We start from the raw sequence: 25,623 nt of genomic DNA on the forward strand, positions 1-25,623 counted from the left end.
CACACACACACTCACTCTTTCTTTCCATCGGTCAAACACACACACAATTGTCAACCAATCAGAAAATTCAGGGGAGAAAGTTCTCATTGGCTGCTGAAGTCCAGGGCGGGCACATTGAGCTAGCTGGACAGTTCTCATTGGCTGCTGAAGTCCAGGGCGGGCACATTGAGCTAGCTGGACAGTTCTCATTGGCTGCTGAAGTCCAGGGCGGGCACATTGAGCCCTAATGACTTTATAACAGACCTTCATGAAAGATCATTTAAGGGCTTTCACAGTAAATCCTTTGGCACCTTTTTCTGACCATTCACAGATAACTCTATCTAAACAGAACTAATGGAAAGCCCAACTTTTCTCAATCATCTATAATGCATAGGATGAGTAAGACCTACAGATGGCGTGAAAATAGCAAAGATCAATATGTTAAAACAATCAGACAAGATGACACAAAGCCAATGATAAATATGTTTCTGAACAACCCCTATTCAATGAACAAAGAAGGAGTAAACAGTGCGGTTAATGATTTAAATAAAATATTTGACCATATAGCCAAATCATCTGGGTTGTTATCTCACAGAGGTAAAACAAAAACTATAAACAAGAAAAACTTGGTATATACAGAATGTAAGACATTACGGAAAGAATGAAATTATCAAACCAAAAACACAGAGCCCAACAATGAGGTCAGAAATGCTGACGTTGAGAAAGTAAACATAAACTTAAGACAAACAAATTTAGTTTCCTGTCAAAACAAATTGATGAACTAGAGGAATCAATTGACTCCAATAATTTCTGGGATCGCTGGAAAACATTACAAAACAGAAACTCAGAGGAGTTAGCGATCCAAAAGGGAGATATATGGACAGATCATTTCAAATCCCATTCAAACAAATACTTCAACAATTGGACAAATTGGAACAAATTATAAAACCTTATCAGAATCCCTTAGATATGCCAATTACTGAAAAAGAATTGGAGGAAAAAATAAGAACTCTACATCCCAAAAAAGCCTGTGGGTTTGACAACATATTGAATGAAATGATCATTAACACAGATCCCACCTTCCAAAGAGCCATTCTTAAACTCTTTAATTTAATTCTTAATGTAGGGCATTTTCCTGAATTATGGAGCAAGGGTCTCATTTCACCTATATTTAAGAGTGGTGATAGTTTAGAACCGAGTAACTACAGGGGTATATGCATCTGCAGCAACATGGGCAAATTACTCTGTTCCATAATACATTCTAGACTGACAGATTTTATCAATCAACACAACATACTAAACAAAGCACAAATTGGTTTCCTCCCAAATCATAGGACCTCAGATCACATTTTTACACTACACTATAATTGCTAAACACGTTAAACAAGACAAATCCAAATTATTCACTTGCTTTGTTGATTTTGAGAAAGCCTTTGATTCTGTATGGCACAAAGGTCTACTCTACAAATTATTAGAATATGGGGTTGGCGGGCAAACATATGATGTAATAAAATCAATGTATTTCCTCAAGATTGGAAAATGCAAACAGATTTTTTGCAGTTAAGATTGCAATGAGTCCAATGCAAACAGATTTTTTCCCCCAACACCCTGGCATAAAATTATTAGACACTGAGGTAAAATGTCTTCTTTATACAGATGACTTAGTTCTCATAGCCCCAGATGAAGTAAGCCTGCAAAATAGCCTGAATATTCTGGAGAAATTTGCGGAAAATTGGTCACTAAAGGTGAACTTAAAAAAGACAAAAGTTGTAGTTTTCCAAAGAAAAAACAAAAATAACAAAATTATGAAATTGTCAATTGGCAAAGAACTAATCGAACAAACACAAGATTACACTTATCTAGGGATCTCTAATCGAACAAACTCAAGAATACACTTATCTAGGGATCTCCATCAACTCAACTGGAAAATTTGATTTGGCAGTAAAAATTCTGAAAGAAAAAGCACAACGATGTTTATATGCTATCAAAAAGTCAATTCAAGCCAATATCCCCATAAGAATATGGTTAAATGGGGATCACTTTCAAAATATGAATTTGCGGATTGGGAGAAACACCCAATTGAAGCCCTGCACACGGATTTCTGCAAAAACATTCTTAAAGCCCACAGAAATACTCCGCATAATGGCTGCAGGGCTGAATTGGGCCAGTTCCCATTAATTATCAAAATCAAAAAAAGAATTCTAAAATTTTGGAAGCACATACAATTTAGCGACCCCAATTCAATACATTATAAAGCCCTAAAAAGCACCGAATTAAATATAGAGAAGAGCCCCCTAAATCAATTCATTATAAAGCACAGCAATCTCACTCCAATTAATTTGACAATGTCCAAAACTAAAAAAGATTCTATTCAATTAGCAAATAAAATCCATCCAAATTGTATCATAGAAAAAGAAAAAGAAAAATATATATCATATTGGACCGAAATCACGAAAACCCAACACAAACTTGAATGCTATCTTGCAATTAATCACAAATATGAATTGGCCCCTCAAACTCTCAAAGACACAAAATTGTCCAAAATATTGACTATGTACAGACTCAGCGAGCACAATCTGAACATTGAAATAGGTAGAAGGACACATACCTGGTTACCAAGAGAGGCCAGGCTATGCCACCACTGCCAGGAAAGTAAAATAGAAACAGAGCTACATTTTCTAACAGAATGTCAATTTTACAAAGACCTCAGAGAAACCTTCCTTACAAAAGCAAGTAACATACGCCCTGAAATTTTAAATGAAAATAATGAGGGTAAGCTAAAATATATCCTGGGCGAAATTCCAGAAATTGACTGGCAGCTGGAAAATATGTACTAGCCTGTCATGAAAGACTAAATGCAACCGTAAGCCAGTGATTCCACCCCTACTGTTGTTTATCTCTTTTTTTCCCAACCAATTTAACTATTCTATTAACCTACTTTTTTTTCTTCCCTCTATTATTTACATTATTATCTTATTATTTTTTTTTTTTTATTAGTATAATTATCATTATTGTCTCCCGTTTTGATTATTCCATGTGTTTTTTTTTTATGCTTTGGCAATATTGTAACTTGAACAGTCATGCCAATTAAGCACATTGAATTGAATTGAATTGAATTGAGATGAGATGGAGAGAGAGAGAGAATCAGTAAAATAGTAGGCCTACTTTCTGTGATTAAGTCCTTTATTGTTTGTTACAGTTAATTTACATTGTGTTGTGTTTTGGCAATAAAGTAGCTTTAAATAGCCAAACTAGGCTAGATCAAGGTCAGTGTTAAAATTACTGCATGCAAATCACTGAATGCTATGCAGAGGGGCCTAATCTTTAGCCGGGCCATCTGATGTACAGTATAGGCTACCCTAGGCCTTCCCTGTTCATGGGATTTCCTTTGACAGTTGCAAAGGGAAAATGTGAGGATAGTCTTCTTTGCTTGCCCAGTGTACAAGCACGACGCTCCAACCACTCAGGTCTTCGGCCAGATAGGCCTACACCATTACCTGTTGCAATATATCTGTGTGCATTCCTACATTACGCCTATTTCTTTGATAACATGATTTGCTAGCACGTGCTGTAACAATACGCTGCTATTATTATTAGGACTCAACATGCTGCAGTGGTATTATATGCTGTGGGCTTTAATTAGCGCATTTCGGTAGCCTATCCTAGATCTGGGCAATAATTATTGAACAAATTGCAGTCTACATGCCATGACAAATATTACCAGTAGTAGGCTACTGACCGAAAGCATGAAATAGATCGCTTACAAGTTATGGTAATGTTATTCACAAGGAACATTGCGCTTTCATCAATGCTAGCACCCTATGATTACAGCTCGTTATGTCTCGTAAAAATGATTACAGCTCGCTATGTCTGGCCAAAATTCATTGATGAAGGAAGGTTCGCTTTTAATCCCAGAGAACCATACTGCGCTTCACTTAGGCTAGACTAAAACAGAACTTGGCACTAACCATGTAGTCGTTTTCTATAGCATATCTGTTAACCTGTTTTCTTTGAACTCTTTAAAAATGTTGGGATATGTCTGCAAGGTGTTTAGCCAAGTTCCATGTGAGCCTACTGCTTTTAAATGACTGTGTACCTTGCCTTAATCTGCGATGTATCCGAAATAGTTGCAGATTTCACTGCACCTTTGTTTTATCCACAAGGCCTAGAACAACTGTCGGCAAAGAACTATGTTGACGCTGGCTCTCACTCACTCAGAGCTGCCTGTTTGACACGCCACCTTGCCTAGATGCGTGCAAGGAGCAGGAGCAGCAGTTCACACAGACACAGAACTATATTATTTTAATAAAGTATCGATTCTAAAAACGTCTGAAATCGTATCGTTTTTTGCGTGAAGGCATCGCGATACCTTTTTAGTATCGATACAACGTGCAACACTAATATATACTTAAGCGTGAGAGAGAGAGAGAGAGAGAGCGTGAGGGAGAGAGACGGAGCGTGAGGGAGAGAGACAGAGCGTGAGGGGAGGGAGAGAGACACAGAGGGAGGAGGGAGAGAGAGAGAGACAGAGCAAGCCGGGAGGGGAGAGACACAGAGCGTGAGGGAGAGAGACAGAGCAAGCGTGAGGGAGAGAGACAGAGCAAGCGTGAGGGAGAGAGACAGAGCAAGCGTGAGGGAGAGAGACAGAGCAAGCGTGAGGGAGAGAGACAGAGCAAGCGTGAGGGAGAGAGACAGAGCGTGAGGGAGAGAGACAGAGCGTGAGGGAGAGAGACAGAGCGTGAGGGAGAGAGACAGAGCGTGAGAGACAGAGCGAGAGAGAGAGGGACAGAGCAAGCGGAGGAACAGTTTATGTCACTAACATGGGAATACCTGACCCTGCATAGTGTCCCTTTAATGAAAATGACTGTCAGGTTCGGACGCAACTCTGTTGGACGCAGGCCGGGTTCAGACAGATATATCCGGCCCGAACCGCACTCTAATACTCACTCACTCACTCACTCACACACACACACACACACACACACACTGTACCAGGGGATTTGTCTTGGCGCGATTTCTTTGTCTTGGCCTTTGTAGTGGTCTCTTCCTCCTCTTCCTCCTCCTCCTCTTCCCTCTTGCGTTTGAGGAGTGTGTGGTGTGCGGCCTCTCCTGTGGCTGCTCTCTCAGACAGCTCGCTTTCAGTCTGATTCTTCTACACACACAATAAGCCATTATTGGAGGGCTGTACAGTGCTACATATGACACCTTATTTAAAATGTTTAAATGTGAATGCTTCCTGCATGCTAACTTTGTGGATTGCGCTACACAACCATCAGCCTCTGTAGCAGCAGTGCTATGATAACCTCTGTAGCAGCAGTGTTATGTAGCAGCAGTGCTATGATAACCTGTGTAGCAGCAGTGCTCTGTAGCAGCAGTGCTATGATCAGCCTCTGTAGCAGCAGTGCTATGATGACCTCTGTAGCAGCAGTGCTCTGTAGCAGCAGTGCTATGATAACCTCTGTAGCAGCAGTGCTATGTAGCAGCAGTGCTATGATAACCTCTGTGGCAGCAGTGCTATGATCAGCCTCTGTAGCAGCAGTGCTATGATAACCTCTGTAGCAGCAGTGCTATGTAGCAGCAGTGCTATGATAACCTCTGTGGCAGCAGTGCTATGATCAGCCTCTGTAGGAGCAGTGCTATGATCAACCTCTGTAGCAGCAGTGCTATGTAGCAGCAGTGCTATGATAACCTCTGTAGCAGCAGTGCTATGATAACCTCTGTAGCAGCAGTGCTCTGTAGCAGCAGTGCTATGATCAGCGTAGCAGCAGTGCTATGATCAAGCAGCAGCAGTGCTAACCTCCAGCAGCAGTGCTCTGTGGCAGCAGTGCTGTGATCAGCCTCTAGGAGCAGTGCTATGATCAACCCTGTAGCAGCAGTGCTATGATAATCCTGTAGCAGCTATGGTGCTCTGTAGCAGCAGTGCTATGTAGCAGCAGTGCTATGTAGCAGCAGTGCTATGATAACCTCTGTGGCAGCAGTGCTATGATCAGCCTCTGTAGGAGCAGTGCTATGATCAACCTCTGTAGCAGCAGTGCTATGTAGCAGCAGTGCTATGATAACCTCTGTAGCAGCAGTGCTATGATCAGCCTCTGTAGGAGCAGTGCTATGATCAACCCTGTAGCAGCTGCTATGCAGCAGTGCGCGATAGCAGTGTGATAACCTCTGTAGCAGCAGTGCTCTGTAGCAGCAGTGCTATGTAGCAGCAGTGCTATGTAGCAGCAGTGCTATGATAACCTCTGTGGCAGCAGTGCTATGATCAGCCTCTGTAGGAGCAGTGCTATGATCAACCTCTGTAGCAGCAGTGCTATGATAACCTCTGTAGCAGCAGTGCTCTGTAGCAGCAGTGCTTTATGGCGTAGCAGCAGTTTTATGATAACCTCTGCGGCAGCAGTGCCATGATCAGCCTCTGTAGAGCAGTGCTATGATCAACCCTCTGTAGCAGCAGTGCTATGTAGCAGCAGTGCTATGATAACCTCTGTAGCAGCAGTGCTATGATAACCTCTGTAGCAGCAGTGCTCTGTAGCAGCAGTGCTATGTAGCAGCAGTGCTATGTAGCAGCAGTGCTATGATAACATCTGTAGCAGCAGTGCTATGTAGCAGCAGTGCTATGATAACCTCTGTAGCAGCAGTGCTATGATAACCTCTGTAGCAACAGTGCTCTGTAGCAGCAGTGCTATGTAGCAGCAGTGCTATGAGCAGCAGTGCTATGAGCAGCCTCTGTAGCAGCAGTGCTATGTACAGTGGGTCCCAGTTAAGAATTCACCATCAAGGTGATTCACGCAGCTGGGTGAAATGTAAGTACAACTGCAGCCGCTTGGGGGCAGCATAGTTCCACGGTCGAACCGGACGAAGCATTCGACAGCAAGGGCTGTGGCCGAGTTTTCAGTGCATTTCTCTGTGTTTTTAGCAGCCCCTGCAACATGCTAGTCCACTGTAGCCTATAAGCTTTGTACATAATGTTAAACATAGTTTTGGATTCAGTGGCAAGATGTCTTGATTGTACAGTGCCTGTCTCTCAGTAATGTTTTAAAATGAGCTTTAGTCAGCTGGCAGTAGGCTACTTTGTCGGCAGTCATGAGAAGTTAAACTTTGCTAACAGAACATAAACATGCTGCCCAGAAACCTCGTGAATATTTCTGATTTGTTTTACTACACTAACGAGGTTAAATATATCCTTTGCCTACAGCATCTCCTTAACAGTAATGTTAACAAAATGACAGCATTTATATGACAGGAAAACAAATTCGGTCACTCAAGACTGTGCCACAGCAACCAGTGTAGGCTACAGGCCTACTCGAGGCAGATAGCGTTGTCTGACGGTCAAGTGGGTTAATGTGCGTATTTCCAGAACAGGTCTGCAACTTTCAGGCAGTTCGGAGTTCGAATCTAGGCAGGAGCAGAGCCATATAAAGGCCTAAGCCTATTATTATCATTTTTTGCAAGGTGTTGCTCCTGGCAATACTTGTTTATAAGACGCGTTGGTGATTAGTTGATGGCTGTTTTGGGACACTTTAAAGCGTTCTTTATAATGAGCGCATCTGAGGGGAGTAAAACGACTGTTCGTGCTGTTACAACTGTAGGCTACAATGATTGCAATACAAAAATATCTGTTGGCGTTTAGTTTAGTTAGTTTTGTGATGTTTTGCACTTTTGCCTCATGTGTTTTTCAGGTTTGAGGGCTTTTTTGGCAAGATTGACCTTGGTTAGACTCTGCATATGTTATTTCTCCATTATGGAAAATAAAGTAAATTTTCGACACACGATCTGTTATTAGTTCAACAACAAGTGTTCCTTGTTAAAACATGTCACACTCAATTGATTTTAGAAATATTTAGCCAAAGCCAAAAGTGTTAGAGAAGGAGAGGTGATTGCAGCTCAGATGTCTTCTTATTTTTTTCTTTATTCTTTTAGTAAAGGTGCAGAACATTATTAAACTTTGACTAACGTTTCGATGTGTCGATGTTTTTGACTAACCGAACATCGAAGCGTTAGTCAAAGTTTAATAATGTTCTGCACCTTTACAAAGAATAAAGAAAATTAAGAAGACATCTGAGCTGCATCTCTCCTCTCTAAAATATCTGTCCTGGCCTGGTTGCACCGATTGTCGCCAAACGACAGAAGCGCGGAGAACCCTCCTTTGTCTACCAAAAGTGTTACTTTGTGCCCCGCGCTCCCCCACTGCTTGTGAAAGAAGTGGGTGGGGGAGGGGGGCTTAACGTGAAAAAGCTTAATGTCCCAAAATGGCAACAAGTCATAATAGTAGGCTACAGGAAGGGGGGAGGGTATGGGATTTGGGATGACCAGAGCCGTCCTTCGCTGTGCTATTCAGAAAGCATCTTCTATTGTCTTTTCCAGGCACACAGCTCGTTATAGCCTATCGAAAGTGCCTTAACAGATAGGCTCTGCTCTTGGGTTTGGCCTCACAGCTTAACTCAACCCTCTTGTTGCTTGCAGTTTGTTAAATAAAGCGATGCAGATTACATTATTTCTGATTAATTGCGTCTTTTGATGTATTTTGCAACATCTGCTTGTTAGGTTGGGCTACTGTCAATGTCCTGTACAGGTAAATGTTCAACAATTGCTGGTGTAGGCCTACAGGCTATAATCAATTAGGGACTGTTCGTTATTTATTTAAGGGACGGAGGAGTTTTGGGGCGTTAGTCAAAAAAAGACGCGGACCCTCCCCGCCAGCAAGAAATTTTTCTATGACCCTCCAAAGTGATTGAGAAAAACCGCGCATGACCCTCCCCAGTCCCAACAATTTATTGATGCCTTCTGTAGGCTACTGGGTCAATTTGGTAGCTTGCATGCTACGACACCTTCCTTGAAATGCCTTGAAAACGCTGTCGTTTGCACAATTTCACAAATAATCACTGGGACCGAAACAAACCTGTCAACTTTTCCCGGGTTTATCGCGTATTTTAACTTTTTCCTCGCTGTTTTAGGAGGAGCTGCAGGGCCGTCACAAGGGGGTGCGAGGCCCTGTGGGAACTTGACAGATGCATGAACTTACGTGCATGAAATCATGCGATAGCTTACTTTACACAGCCAAGGCTACCGTCGGTGCATTTTAGTAGCCTAGTCTAATAAGTTACACCAGCTTGTCTTTAAGAGGGGAAATTGTATAGCCTATAACATTAGCTGAGTCACATATTTGGCCATATGGTGTTTATCATAGGCTACATCACGAAACCAAAAAGTGTAACAAAGGTGAACACTTTAACAGGGGAAATTAATTGGGCATGAATCATTGTGCTGGACGGTATTTGTCAATGAGCAGAAGTGATGTGCACTATGGAAACTGGTCTGTAGGCTAACATTGGACAAATAAATGGACACTGACTCGCCATATCCTGACTCTGAAAAAACATTGTCTTGCTTTGCCGCAAACTCAACAATGAAATCATAGGCCAGTTTCCAGGTAGCATAACGTCTTTTTCAATTCATAGAAGGAAGAGCCCAGTCTCTCCTGTGACATTGAGGTGCGCAAATAGTTTTTAATAGCCTGTTCAACTTCGAAAAGCTTCACCCGATGCCAGTCACTGATCACAATTTCAAATTTCGGGAAGCTTCGTTCTCTTAAGTTTTAAGTGCAGTAGGCCCCTATCTGCCCCCTTTGGAATTATATCTCGAGTCTATTATAAGGCCCAGTGCGTTATGTCCTGGGATTCGGACGTGCTCAAAAAGAAAAGAAAAATCACCTTTTTTATAGATGGTTATAATATGAGGAGCAATAGGAGTCTGAACTCCGTGTCATTCAGACTCAACCCTCTTGTTGCTTTGATATCTTTTTCGTTGTCGTTTGAACGTCGGCAAGCAGGCATGTTGCGGTTGCAATTTAAGTGAAATGTCTACAGTAGGCCTACAACATGCAACATGCTTGTTAGGCTGGGCTACTGTCTTGTACAGGTAAATGTTCAACAATTGCTGGTGTGCAGGCTATAATCAATTAGCTAAATAATTTGTCCAGCTGTTTAAAAAAGAAATCATCCTACATTCAAACGCAAAAGGTGCTTTGATATCTTTTTCGTTTGAACGTCGGCAAGCAGGCATGCTGCGGTTGCAATCAATAAGGATAATTGGTTTTATCTCGCGGATTTATTTTTGCATTATTTTGAATATGACTCGCTCCAGTCTCAACAGCACGCCTACTTTTTCCACACGCATCTAAGTTCTAACACGCATCCCTCTCGCGCTTTCTCTCTTTCCATCCCCAAGACGGGCTTTCTTAAAGGAGCTGCACCATTTTACAACAATTGCATCTACATTTTCATATTAGAATGTTTTGTCTGTTTAAGTGTGTTTAAACTACCGTGATCAATTTAAGTTCCCGTGCCCCACTGAAAGTCTCATGCGTTTATCGTTACACTATCAAATCTATAAGTAACCATGACAAATTGGGTATAAGATATATAAACTCACGCTATTGTATTATCATGTATGTTTGGTAATGGCTCACTGCGTCATGGAAGCAGTTAAGTCAAGTCGCATCAAAAATAGTAGTGGCAGAACTCCCAAGTGACACCTTGTGGTTGTTTGTGTCAACTGCAGTTTGTGCCATTTCTGCTGAGAAAATGGGGTGCGTGATTCATGAAGGAACCCGTCCAAACTTAACTGGGACCCACTGTAGCAGCAGTGCTATGATCAGCCTCTGTAGCAGCAGTGCTATGTAGCAGCAGTGCTATGATCAGCCTCTGTAGCAGCAGGGCTATGAGCAGCCTCTGTAGCAGCAGTGCTATGATAACCTCTGTAGCAGCAGTGTTATGATGACCTCTGTAGCAGCAGTGCTATGATAACCTCTGTAGCAGCAGTGCTCTGTAGCAGCAGTGCTATGATAACCTCTGTAGCAGCAGTGCTATGATAACCTCTGTAGCAGCAGTGCTCTGTAGCAGCAGTGCTATGATCAGCCTCTGTAGCAGCAGTGCTATGAGCAAAAAAGCTAACGTACAGCCCTGCACTATTGCAATCAATCAATATTGAGAAGCCCCGCCCACCACACTGACCTGCATATTAGGCCCCGCCCACCACATTGACCTGCATATTAGGCCCCGCCCATCACATTGACCTGCATGTTAAGCTCCACCTCCACCACACTGACCTGCATGTTAAGCTCCACCTCCACCACACAGTCCTGCATGTTAAAGGAGAATTCCGGTGTGATATTGACCTAAAGTGTGTTGAAACATGATACCGAGTGTGAACGTATGTCTCATAGCCCATCTCGGCTTGTCCCCTGCACTCCAAAATCTGGGGCTAGTTAGCCGATGCTACCAACAGCTTTTTAAGAATAAGTATAAGTATACTTTTTTGATCCCGTGAGGGAAATTTGGCCTCTGCATTTAACCCAAACGGTGAATTAGTGAAACAGAAACAGCACACAGTGAGGTGAAGCACACACTAATCCCGGCGCAGTGAGCTGCCTGCTACAATGGCGGCGCTTGGGGTGCAGTGAGGGGTTAGGTGCCTTGCTCAAGGGCACTTCAGCCGCAGCCCACTGGTCGGGGCTCGAACCGGCAACCCTCCGGTTACAAGTCCAGAGTGCTAACCAGTGGGCCACGGCTGCCCCTCTGATCAATGGTGGTGCTTCGGCATCGGGCTAGCCATGCAAATAAATCACTGTTTTACACCATTTACGAGGCTCAATGTATCTCCACACTTCATTCGTAGATTTCCGAGGGCCCTGACATTTAAAACGAGACATTGAGAACTTTGAAAAAGCACTGGTAGTTTACTTACAAGACGATTTATGCAGACAGTCTCTTCACAAAGTTTAGCGTTTGCAGCCATCTTGAATTTAGTCCGCGATAAGTCGGCGGCAGTAAGAATGAACAGGTATGATAAGGGATCAGATTCCAAAAATAATTTAGTGGAAATGCATGGATTCCAGTTTCTTCCAGTAGCAGCAACTGGAATCCATGCATTTCCACGGAATTATTTTTTACACTCGGTATCATGTTTCAACACACTTTAGGTCAAGATCACACCGGAATTCTCCTTTAAGCTCCACCTCCACCACACTGACCTGCATGTTAAGCTCCACCTCCACCACACTGACCTGCATGTTAAGCTCCACCTCCACCACACTGACCTGCATGTTAAGCCCCGCCCACCACACTGACCTGCATGTTAAGCCCCGCCCACCACACTGACCTGCATGTTGAGAAGCTCCGCCTCCACCACACGCTTCAGAAGCTTCTGCTGGTCTGGACTCAGAGTCACACCCCCCATATGACGTAGGTACCGGCCCTTCAGGACGCCCAGAGTCAGGGTACTGGAAGGAGACACACACACACACACACACACACACACAAGTTCAGAGTCAGGCTACTGGAAGGACACACACGCACACGCAATGTTCAATGCAAAACATGATACTGAGCATCTCTATGTGAATGACATGCTTTTGGCTAGGGATGTTAAAGGATAATTCCGGCATTTAGGCTAATTCCTGTGGTGAGTTGCACAGTTTGGATAATGGACAACACGGTGGTCTGTTCACAGAAGTTAAAGAAGCCCTATGCAGGTCTGGTTATTCCTTCGCTGTTTCTGGGTTTTCGCCAGATTTGGGCTCGCATTTTTCACGACGTAGCTCCCCCTGCAGCTTCGGCAAGTGACTGCTACGCTAAACCCCCACTAGCTAGCAAGCTAGCCATCAATAAACCAAGCTAAACACATAGGGCTCACAATAAAACGGTCGAGCAAGCACATTGTTCAAGAGACTATTAAATCACATTACAAAAACGAAGTTCACCCAAGGGTAGGCTACTTACAATTTCAACCGCAAAAAAGCCAAGTCGGAGTCCGTTTTGCAGTCTTCTTAGAAACTACAATCTGACTACATTTTCGAGTATTTCTGAGCCAGGACCCATCAGGAGCCAGACTGACAGATTGCCACACGCCTCACCCCAAAACATGTATATGCACATTATTCATACGCCTCACCCCAGAACATGTATGCTCATTATTCACACCCCTTACCCCAGAACATGCATCATTATTCTCAGTGAGAACATAGAACATAGAAAATAGACTAACTCACCTGTAACTTTAGAAAGTCGCTGGTTCAGGCAGTTGGTCAGTTTTTTTGTTGTTGTTGTTAGCCTGTGTCCTGATGGGTATTACACAAAACCTAGATAAGGGATTAAGCTGTGATTTCCTAGATAAGGGATTAAACTGGGATTTTAGCCTTGACCTACCTAGATAAGGGATTAAGCTGATTTTTTGGTTATCCTGGATGAATTTAGCCTTTACTTGGTTAGACGGCACATAAGTTACCATGGGGATTTATTCTCTGCACCTAGCCTGGTCCCGACCAGGCTAACAGCCAAGCTTAGTTAATTCCAATGGTAATTATGTTGTCTTATTGGTTCAGCTAGCCGTCATTCAAATCAGACCTCCGTGTGAATTTTTAAGGAGCTTTATTCCATTTATATACTATTTGCTAAATGTATTTGCTAGCAAAACAAAACAGATTGTCTTCCTACCACCATATGGTTATTATTTTAATTGTGGTAGCCTTATAATTATTAACATACTCGTTGTTTGTGTCTTTTGTTGATAGACGTTAATGAATAGCCTACTGTAGTAGCTTTTGTTGATAGACGTTGATGAATAGCCTACTGTAGTAGCTTTTGTTTATAGACGTTTAATAAATCGCCTACTGTAGTAGCTTTTGTTGATAGACGTTTAATAAATCGCCTACTGTAGTAGTTGATTGGAAATGGAGGGGCAATTTGAAGTTGTTTTCAATAAATTCGGTTCTAAAGCCGATATGAAGATATACAGAGTCGTACTATGTGCCAATATAAAGGTATACAGAGTCGTACTATGTGCCGATATAAAGGTATACGGAGTCATACTATGTGCCGATATAAAGGTATACGTATATGGCGGCCGCATTTACGTTGCCACCTAATAGAACTCGACGGACAATGCGGTATCTAGCGTTCTAATATCTATGGTGGCAAGCACTTTCTAGCTTTCTAATATCTATGTGGCAATGCGGTATCTAGCTTTCTAATATCTATGTGGCAAGCGCTTTCTTAAAGGCACACTATGCAGGTTTTTTAGCTTAATATGCTAGTTTTTTAGCTTAATTTAACAGCTTCAGAGTCATTGGAATGGTTATATGACTTTCCGGGGTGAATGGTGGCCGTCTCGCTTCCCTCTAGCGCCTGTGAGCGGAAAAACCACCCTTGCAACTGTGGGCGGGGGCGGGCGACCTCAGTGTCAGGAAGTATAACGAGTGTAACGAATTGCTTTACTGCATTCAAATACACATACACGCCAGGCACCGGCTAGAAAAAGGTAGCGATGGAGTTTCTCAGACATTAGTCATAACAGCGAAAAAGAAGCAAGAACCGAGAAAACAGTAAGGAAATTGCCAATAGCCTACTGCATAGTTTACCTTTAATGACGTTATCAATGCGGTATCTAGCGTTCTAATATCTATGGTGGCAAGCGCTTTCTAGCTTTCTAATATCTATGGTGGCAATGCGGTATCTAGCTTTCTAATATCTATGGTAGCAAGCGCTTTCTTAATGACGTTGCATGCCGAGATAAGGAAGCGTGCACACTTGGATACGTAGATTTGCATTCAGTCGGTCCAGCATGCCTACTCTTGCTGATTTACAGAAATAGTTGTGTTTCCCCATTCAAAAAAAGAAAACTTTACTTCATTGTTAGTCTATCAAAAGCGGTTGTTTACTTTGTGTGAATGATGCTATTTTCTGCATTTTGCTAATTCCAACTGTGGGCTTTTTGGAACAGAAACGAGAATGCGCACATATCCTGAATTACTTACATCTGGCTTGACATAGTCACTCCTACTCATCCTGTATTGGCGTTAGTGAAACGAGTTGAGCTAGGATGACCAGACAACGCTCTGTCAAGGCCCCAACTGTAGCCAGTTTTAAATCTAGACTTAAGACTAAACTGTTCTCAGATGCTTTCTGCTAACTGCACTGAGTTACAAATTCTGAATCTGCCTTGAAAATTATTCTACCTTATCTTTTATTACTTTTTTACTACTTTTGCCTTTTTGTCACTTTATTTATATAGCACATTAAAAACAACAACGTTGACCCAAAGTGCTTCACAGGTAAGGCCATCTTACAAAAAGGCAAAGGAGGAAGATCGACAAATAAAATAAAATTAAAAAGGGGGGATATAGTAGAGGTGTTAAGATGACAGTAAGACACAAGCCAGGAAAAAAAAGAGATAAAACATAGAATAAATAAATAAATAAATAAATAATACATAAATAAATAAATAAATAAATAAATAAATAAATAAATAAATAAATAAAGACAAATAAACACACAAAGGGCCAAAATAAGATAATACTAAAATCAAGAAAAAATAAATAAGACATAAAATAAAAATAGGACCAGAAAGGATAAGAAAACCAGAGAGTTATTTAAACAGAGCTAAAAGGTGGTAAGAGGTAAAAAGGCGAGTTTTTAAACTAGACTTAAGAGTGGAGATAGTTTGGCAAGATGAGACATGGGGAGGGAGGCTATTCCAAAGTTTAGGGGCCGTAGTTGAGAAAGCCCCATCTCCTTTGGGGACAGTCACTGTGAAAGCCCCATCTCCTTTGGGTTCATGTGAAAGCCCTGTCTCCTTTGGGGACAGTCACTGTGAAAGCCCCATCTCCTTTGGGTTTAAGATGTGTGTGTGTGTGTGTGTGTGTGTGTGGGACTGTGAAAGCCCCATCTCCTTTGGGTTTAAGACGTTGAAAGCTCTGATGTAAGAAGGGGCTAATCCATTAAGAGCTTTAAAAACAAAAAGTAAGATTTTAAAATCAATTCTCTATTTGACAGGAAGCCAACGCAGGTGAGCCAGGACAGTGGGTACGAAGTACGAAGCACGTTAGACATATCTAGGCTATGTAGACATATCGAGGCTTGACACAGGGGTATACGTTAAGTGATACTGCGATAGCAGTTATGTGATATATTTGTCAAACTAGGCTTTCAGCTCAGATCTGTGGCGTTTCTCGGTGTTGGGATGGCGTTTGGCCAATCGTGAAGCGTGGAGACGCACAAGACCGCCTCTATTTAAAAACAATTACTTCGCGATTCATGGCGATAGCTTAATCTACACTGCGGTAATTTTTTGTGTCTAACCTATAACATCAAATAAATCAATTGTCATCAGTTGTTGTATCATATGCACGTCCACAGTGGGATATTTGCACGCACAGCACTATTAAAGCGCATTCAAGATCCAAAATGTTAGTAGAGGCGGAGCTCCACCTGTAAGATATATGACAGAATCCTACACGTGAGAGAACTTTGTTTTTAAGACAATTGATTGGTCAGTGGGCGGTAGATTACACGATTTGAGCTATAACTTAGCACATAACCTTCTCCCGACCAGGTTTGGTTGACAGCATAACATGCCATGGTGATATAGCGACACTAAAACAAATCCACTTTTGTGTCACAGCATACCCTAGCTTTGAGCGCAACATACCTTGCTAACCCACTAATCGAGATTCGTAGTACACCCCACAGGTGTGATGTGCTCCCTTTTCTTAGTTGCTGTTAAAAGTCTAGCTGCAGCATTTTGGACCAATTGAAGCTTTGAAATGTTGGCCTCCTAAGCGGAGGGAGGGGGGGGGCGGTCGCTCCGGGCCCACGACCCCAAAGGGGGCCCACTTTTGGCCAAATCTATCTTGATTAATTGTTATATTTACTGATGCTTATTTGTACTGATTGCTGGGGAAAAATAATAATGAAAAATGTTAGGCCTACTAAAGATGCCACTGGTCCGTAGAGTGCGCTCACAATGGGAGTTTGTCTGTCATGCTGCAAATTCAATAGCCCGCACTCTCCTACACTGTTACGTTTTAAAAGCGAAACTGATGCCACAACCTGTCTGGGTTTGCCAAAGTAGCGCTACAGGCTGCATTTATTACAGAAAATCAGCGAAATAGCATGTAGGTCTAGTCTACACTGTGTCTATTTAGAGACAGCATAGCATGTACAGTGGGCAGTGCTTCGAATTGGCCAGCTTCACTCGCGGTCCGCGCGTGGGATCACGCGGAATCACGCGACTTTAATTTGTATTTTTTTCCAGTGAGACGCTGCAACAACCCAAACAACCGGTAGATGGCTCAAGTGAGCAGGATGTCTCGTAAAAAGAAATGGAGCCTGGAAAACCCTACACAGACTTCACTACAGACTTTAGCAGACTGGTTTAGAAATAATGTAATAGCCAGAAATATGCCTGCCCTAATAAAGAAATATTTGGTTAACTGCGAGTGAATCCCGTTTGCAGCCGTAGAGACGCAGGACAAATTAAACATTCTGGTTTTCTCCGAGTGCAACGATGATAGACAGACATCATTTGGACATGATGGACATCATTTGGCATGAAACGCTATTTCGCTACCTTAGAATAATAAGGTTCTATCTGCGTTTTGAGTAGGTACAACCGGGACGATTGAAACGGGGACGAATGAAACATTCCGGTTTTCTCCGAGTGCAACGATGATAGACAGTCATCATTTGGACAAAACATGGAGCATATTAACCTCTGTTGCTCAGCCAAATGCCTTCCTGTTACGTCCTGGTATCACGGAGTTACGAGCGATAAACGATTTTTGATGGTCACAAGTTTACTTCATTAGCGGTTTATTTTTTTGGATTATTAAAGAGTGTTTTTCCATTTAAAGGTTTGACTTCGTGCTTATTCAGTAGAGCATTTAGTGCTCTCCCCAATCCCAGACGTTCACATTGCATGTTTGTTTGTAATGGATGCAAACCATGAGATAGGCTATCGTTTGACAATGAGTTGTTAACAGAACCAAGACATATAGCCCAGCAGCAATCTAGGGACTGATCGTTATTTATTGAAGGGGCCACCGGAGGAATTTTGAGTGCTTCAGTTGGAAGTTGCATGACCCTCTCTTGCCTGCTAGAAATTGTTCAATGACCCTTGACAGAATTGTTAAAAAAGACATGACCCTCCCCTGCCAATTGTCTTCCGCCCGCGCTGCTTTTCGCCACAGCCACACACTGTGATAACGTTCTTAAATCAGTCTTTCCCGTGAGCTTGCATGCTACCAGTCCTTCCTTTTCAAATGTGTTGCGCCTGTTTGCACAATTTCACAAATAATCATATGTGATTAATAGTATGACAAATAATCCCTGTGCACGGGGACCGAAACAATGCATGCCAACTTTTTCCGTGTTTATCACATATTTTAACTTGCCGTTTTAATGTTTTCCCGTAGAATATCCTATATTTGAATACTCTCATAACAGCCCTGCCATCGGGCCTGTCTCTGTGTTGCCCTGTTGCTACCCCCTTGCCCTTCCAACTAAAACAGAGGTCTTCAAATCATCGTTTTCCTTGCTTGAAGGCTTAACTTAGAGTGATGTTAACCTATTTAAGTTTAACGGGCGCTGATTGCCGTGAGAGCACGATTCATTGGCTTGCATGTTCGGCCTTATGTCTCGATGCGCACCTGAGGCTACTCAGCTGCAAGAGAAATAATTTCCCCTCTTTGTATGTTCACTGCAAGTTGGCCTACCATAACTTACCAACTCTGCACTGTAGACTGGCTATTTATATTTTTCTGTGAAATAAGCAAATGTATTTGTTCAACTTTATGAAGCAGAATTACGCATAGGGTACTTGGAACATAATACATTTGACAAAGGACAGATGAATGTTGCTAGTGACAAAATATTAACTTTCAGTGTTTTACGATGTCTTTCATGGGGAAGTGTTTTTCCCCATGCATTTATTCTAGGTTACTGTCAGTGACTGCAGTGAGAGAAGCGGGTTCTGTGTTTCGTTCATGTCAGTGACTGACGCGAGAGAAGCGGGGTCTGTGTTGTGTTGTGTTGCGTTAATTTATTTTCATTGGGCATACTGTGCCGTGCCGTCCACAGCTCTTCAGTTCTGACAAAGCCAAAATTACTCCTTAGCGCGTTTGTATGGTTATATTGCTTGACGGGGGGGGGTCCCAAGCAGCTTTCAGCCATAAGGCTACTTTGAGAACATTTCAATTCACCCGACACTAATATTCAAAATGTTGAAAACTATTTCGGCATAGCCTATAAAGCAGTTTAATTAAATGGAATGTTAGTTGTAAACAAACGAGCTACTTGGTGAGGCTTGGCTTCACAGATCTTTCGTGCCTTAGATGGCAGGAAAAATCTTCACGATAGGCCTATTAACTAACCACCCGATTCACGTTGGCTGGGGGGAAGGGGGGCCATCAGACAATTGTGCCCAGTTAATCCGGCCCTTCCCCCAAAAAAAATCACACCTTCCCACCTCTGACAGCTTAAAAGAAGTCAAGAGGACTCCTTACTCACAGACCTATTCACAAACCTGCGGTTTTGAAATCCTATGCAGCTACAGGAGCTTCCAATCGTGGAGGAAGCAATTTTGCATTGTAGGCATAACTAACATGCAATAACGCCGCCAACAACAACCAAAACTAGGCTAATCATTGTCAACATGTAAATTAAATGTAACGTTATTGTGAATCAAATTAAAATGTTCTCTTTTGCAAACGTAGGCATAGTAACAGAATAATTTAATAATGTTACAAGATACTACATCAATCCATTATGTTTCATTGGGCTACTAGGCTATTTGTTTTGCCTTGATTCATTTAGGCTAGGCCTTTTTTATTCAGGGGCCATATTCACAAAGAATTTTAAGGCTAAAAGTAGCTCCTAACTGGCTTAATTTAGGAGCAACTCCTAAAAATAATGGCATGTGTCACTCCTAACTTTAGGACTCTAATTTTTCACAAAAGTAATTCACGAAGCATTTTAGACCTAAAAGTAGCACCTAAGTCTGGGACAGCTTAAGTCGAGAGGACTCCTAACTCACTAAGACCTATTCATAAACAGCTTTTTGTGGCATTTTACGTTCGCGATGTTTTGAAATAGCCTATGTAACAGGAGCTTCCGATTGCGAGGGAACAATTTTGCATTCATAAAAGGGATGCAATAAGCGCCACCAACAACAACACAAACTACTCATTGTTAACATGGAAATGAAATGTAACGTTTCATTGTGAATCAAATTAAAATGTTCTCCTCTTTGCAAACGTAGCCTAGGGATATGGTGACAGATTAATTTAAAAATGTTGCAAAAGGTAGGCTACTGCATCAATCCATAGGCCTATGTTTCATTAGGCTACTAAGCTATTTGTTTTGCCTTACTCTTTATTCATTTAGGCTAGGCCTTTTTATTCAGTTATTAATCATCTTCCGTCCTTCACACTACTTGTGTAAGTTTACGCATTCTCCGACCTGTCACCTGTCAGTCATCATCGGAAGAGAGGTGTTTGGAATTCAGCGTTACAATCGTCAGCCAATCAAGGTGGTCACTTCAGTCAAGCTTCGTGCATGAGTAATGGCGTCATCCATAGCCACGAAGACTAGCTCCTAGTTTAGGAGTTGTCTGAAAGGCTTTGTGAAAAACTTTTAAGAGAAAACTCCAATCTAAAATCTTTAAGTGCGATTTAGGAGTAGCCTACTCCTAGTAGTAAGATAAAAGCCTTTATGAATAGCCCACGGCCCCAGTTATTCATCATCTTCTGTCCTTGTGTAGCGACGCATTCTGAGACCTGTCACTCATCATCGTAAGGGAGGTGTTTGGAATCATGCCAGCGTTACAATCATCAGCCAATCAAGGTGGTCACGCTTGCCCATTTACCCAAATTAATGGTGAATATTACTGATGATCATTGTTATTTAAGAACATGCAGTGTCGTGGGGTACCAAAACATCTTGCTTTCGTAAAAAGCATCATAACGCACATTCTGGCGGGTCTGTTATTTACTGTAGGCTCGCCAAACCACATGCCTTTATTTTGGGCAAGCCTAAATTCATTCATTCATTTAACCTTTATTTATTCGGAGGGTCATTGAGGGAAGCCCTCATTTTCAATGAAGCCGAAATTACAGAAGCGAAGCAAAGCTCCACAAACAAGACAACATTCGAGGCCTTCTGTTGAAGAATTTTATATAAAGCCTGCGCTGACAGTAATCCTCCTGCCCTGATAGGCCTACCACAGCTGTGGATAGTGTGGAATGTTCAAGTAATAACACAATCCAATGTGTGTCTCGATTGTCCCCGCTGACCACCTCACACATTTCTCTAGATTTTGCAACGAACTTACATGACACAATGCCATAAAATATGCCAGTTTTAGGACACAGAATAATGTTTGTAATGATACCAGGTAGGCCAGGTATTGTCGAAAGGTGCATGGTGAAGTGAAATTCTTACTTTGGAAAACAAACATTTGCCCGATATCATGCCGATCATCAGAATATTGCAATAGATTCTGTGTTCTGGACTGCAGGAAACTTGTTAAGCCAGTGGTTATCAAACTTTTATTTCATTCCCCACTTTGATCAAGGGGCATGACTGATGATAGTGGAGATAACGTGTTATCGAGGCTTTTGCAAGTCAGCATCTTTGACGGTAGTCTATTAAAATTAAAAAAGTTTTCGATGTCCCAAGCGGAGAGCCATACTTTATTGTTTTTAACGATCTCTATGCTACTCACAAAAATGTAGGCATGGGGACATGATGAAGTAGGTTATCAACTGTCGTGTGTTAAATTATTGTGATTCTGAGCCAGTGGTTTTCAAACATTTTGTGTGACTCGGACATCTAACTAAATGCAACAGGCTCATATCGTCCTCACATTCGCAAAATGAGGACCAGTGTTTTTGTCAAATTGCAAATAGCTATTCGTTTTAACTATTTATTTTTTTATGATAGTAGCCTATACAAAAGCACTTTATACTATCTTAATATTGGAATATGGGGAGGGAAGTGGCGGCGTCTGCAGTCAGGCAAATATGAATGTAATTCTGCGGCATAAAGCAGATGTAATTGTTTATCGTACAGAAAAATAAAAATGACATGTCAAGCAGTCAATTGACTACATTGCAGTCAAGAAGTAGGGCAAATTAATTTGAGAAACCAAAGCGTGGGTCATAGTTGTCTAAGCCTCTATAGCGTAGACTGTTAAAAACGTCGCCAGATAGTATTAAATCGGCAACAACATTGTTTTCTGCAGAAGCCTACCCAAGGCTACAGATTAATTCTGAACAGTTATTTCTCTACTGGCTCAATTATCACACCACTGTTTTGATTTATGAAGTTCGTTAACCCCAACACTGACAATAATGTAGACAGCAAATTTCGATTTCGATTTTCGTGTAGTCAAGCCTTAAGCCATACCCAAGTAGCCTAAATCGAGGTAATGTTTAATTATGCATGATTTATTTTGTTATTGAATTAAGTAGGCTGGGATTACTCGGCAACAATTATGTAAGGGACGGCAGGCAGAGCGATGTACAGTGGCAGAGCGACGCACAGTGGCTGAAAGTGATACTAAAGCTTTCGCAGCTTCGCGCCAGCGTAATCTTGTGAATGAAGTGGTCATTTGAAAGCGATGCCCACTGTAGGTCTAGTCTACACTGTGCCTATTTAGAGACTGTGCCTATTTAGAGACAGCATAGCATGTAGGTCTAGTCTACACTGGGCCTATTTAGAGACAGCATAGCATGTAGGTCTAGTCTACACTGGGCCTATTTAGAGACAGGAGCATAGCATGTAGGTCTAGTCTACACTGTGCCTATTTAGAGACAGGAGCATAGAAATAGCCATGATTCCCCATTCCAAAAAGGATAACTTTACTTCATTGTTAGTCTATATCAAAAGCGGTTGTTCACTTTGTGTGAATGACGCTATTTTCCGTGTCTTTTTTATTCCAACTGTGGGCACTTTGGAGCAGAAAGCGAAGCAGCACACATCCTGAATTACTTACACCTGGCTCCTACTCATCCTGGATTGGCATTAGTGAAACGAGTTGAGCTAGGATGACCAGACAACGCTATGTCAAACCTCGCTTTATCACTTATCTTGGATGTCTTAATTCTGCCTTTATGAAATACCCCTCAGATGTAATGCTAACGTTTTGACAAGCATTTTGCCTACCTTGTTCATCTGAAATAACTCCTCTAGTTTTGCTGCCTCCATCCTTTGCTACCTCCACACTTTCTTTGTTTCCAAAAAACGTTTTATATCCATGATAGCCTTGAAGTCTTGATTTAGTGAATTATCTTAACATTGTGTGTTGATAACAGGCAACCATAGTAAAAGAAAGCAACAAGTAGCCTAGCCCACAACTTCTGTAATTGCTGCGTGTGTTTGTTAGGCTATTATTCCCTCTCCTGGGGCCTGTACTACGAAGGGAGCTTAACCTACCCAGATGTAACCCAGGGTTACTTTGTTAAACCAGGGTTGACAAAACCTGGTTATCTTAAGTGGTGTTAATCGGTACTACGACGCTGATTATGAAGTTGATTTGTTGAGCCGGGGTTAACCTAATTGGAGTTTGTGCGCGTTCACATAAAAGGGGCGGGTTGCAGGTCAAGTCACCACTTTCAATGATGACACGATCACCTTATTTTACGGATGAGGAATGCACAATTATTATGACAAGTTATGAGGAATTAAAACCCACTCTACAACAAAAATCAAATACGTCGGCAGTGAACAAAGTAAGGCTGTTGGCAACGTATTGCAGATCGGGTAGCCTAAATGCCTAAAAGTAGTTTTATTCCCACATGTTCTTCAAATATGTGTTACGGAGGATTAGTAGCTTGCGGAATGTCTGAAACGATTTGAAATAATTAAATAGCCTATTTTGAGTTCATAGAAAGGCCTACAGATGTATATAGATAAATTTGACTTGACAACGGTGCCTGTGAAACTTGTTCCGCTTACAACAGAAATTAATGTTTTAACAATCTCTTCCATGACCACTTACAGCTTACAGGCTACAGTGGACTAGCATGTTGCAGGGGCTGCTAGAAACACAGAGAAACAACACACTGAAAACTCGGCCAATCACAACCCTTGCTGTCGTACGCTCCGTCCGGTTCGACCGCGGAACGCCACAGCAGACTTATGCTGCCCCCAAGCGGCTGCAGTTGTACTTACATTTCACCCAGCTGCGTGAATCACCTACCACTGTAGTAGGCTAGTCCATAAAACAAACAAAACTAGGATTTGGAGAAATACATTGACTGTTGGTGTTTCTGGTGAGGATTTGAGATTGCATTGAGTAGGCTAGTTTACATAAAACAAGATTTCAAAATGGCATAGTTTGTATAGGCTATTAAAATTTTCGTATACTGTTGAATACATGCCTAAATTGGTGGTCCATTTGTGAGAAACACTTACACTAACCCAGGCCCATCCTGGAAGTCATCTGTGCCCGCCCTGGCTGAGCTTGGCTGCACCAACCAACCCCAATCCCATAGATTGATTTTGAACACTTATTAAATGTAGGCCTATAATATACGTTTGTCAATCTAGCAAGTAGCAAATAAAACTTGTAAAATCTGTATTATTCCATAGCTAATCAATCAGGAACATTAAGCCCATCACCTAAATGGAGAGGAGGTTACGTGGCGCAGTCTACTTCAGTTCTGCACTAACCCCTGTCATCCGATGACAAATATGGTTTATCGGCTCGCAGGTAGGCCATAGGCCTATCTCATATCGTAGTTAGTAGAAGTAGGCCTAGTAGTTTCTGGGTTTGTTTGATAGCGTTAACCTACTGTTTTTTCTTCTGACCTAGTCGGAGAACAGGGAGCTTGTTCCCCATCCAGGTCCAAAGTTATCCTTAACTTCGGGGCTAACTCCCTAACACTATCTGAAAGTGGTTAGCAAATGAACGAGGATTTTGGCTTTATCTGCGGATTTATTTTTCAGGGCTTAAAATTCATTTTTCAAAATGGGGGGGAATTCCCCCCTTAGGTTATTCATGTAGGGGGGATTTACACAATTTGGGGAGGGGGGTCGATTCTGATACCAAGTCAAGAATTGCGATTTCAATACCGATACTTTTTTAAAAAAAGTGTTTGATTTTGGGGCCCCACCACCCTGGCGTCATCAGTAATATATACTGTAGTGGGATCATTCACAACAGTGGACATCCTAGATTCTGCTTGACTCTCTCCACACACACACAAACACACACTGAAAATGATAGCTTATGTGATATGTTTCTATCATATATTTTTGAATTCATATAGAGTGTATTTATTTAATAATGCATTTTTTAAAGTATAGCATTTTACTAGTAATTACTACTAGCTAAACATATTTAGTAATTTGAATTCCTCATATTGACGTTTAACCTATAACACTTAGGCATATCTTTAATGTGGTGTGTAGGTCCAATTGAGTGCACATTGGTGATGAGTAGGTGTAATTGAGTGCCTGTCACTTTAAGAAAATACCTGAGAGTAATTCTATGGAGTAATTAGCCCCCCTTCAACCTGACGGTTTTAGGCTGTAGTCGCTAGTGAATAAAAGTTGTGCATAGTGCGGTATGTGTATGCAAATCATTATGTTTTCTATGTCATTAGATACAATAAATGTTGACATGTCGAAGACAATCTTTCTGGGATCAAGTGTTGACGTGACCTGAGCTAGCAGGATAGTTACCAAGGAGCTCTTTCCAGATGTAAAAGTTTGCCATGGTAGCGTAGCCTATTTGCGTAAGCGCAAAGTGGTTCTCTCTCTCTCTCTCGCGGTGTGCGCCTGCATGAGGCTATGTTCAATTCAACTCGGTAGT

The 25,623-nt window shown here is 41.9% G+C and overlaps 1 protein-coding gene across 9 annotated transcripts in view; it reads right to left on the reverse strand.

Moving 5' to 3' along the window:
- The window catches only part of hirip3 (HIRA interacting protein 3), a 40,755-nt gene that overhangs the window by 13,955 nt on the left and 1,177 nt on the right, over positions 1-25,623 (reverse strand). For 6 of the 9 annotated variants that reach the window (XR_007192394.1, XM_048233596.1, XM_048233597.1 and 3 more), the window contains exons 2-3: positions 12,130-12,250; positions 4,972-5,131 (exon numbers count right to left, since the gene is read on the reverse strand). Coding sequence is in view for 8 of the 9 variants with exons in the window: in XM_048233596.1 (XP_048089553.1) it covers positions 4,972-5,131; positions 12,130-12,250 (281 nt within the window). In the remaining variant the exon portion in view is untranslated. Of the gene's footprint in view, positions 1-4,971; positions 5,132-12,129; positions 12,251-13,018; positions 13,966-25,623 lie in introns of those variants that run through there. The other 3 variants (XM_048233600.1, XM_048233601.1, XM_048233598.1) reach the window with 3 other exon arrangements.

This window comes from Alosa alosa, chromosome 22 (assembly GCF_017589495.1).
Source record: "Alosa alosa isolate M-15738 ecotype Scorff River chromosome 22, AALO_Geno_1.1, whole genome shotgun sequence".
Lineage (NCBI taxonomy): Eukaryota > Metazoa > Chordata > Actinopteri > Clupeiformes > Clupeidae > Alosa > Alosa alosa.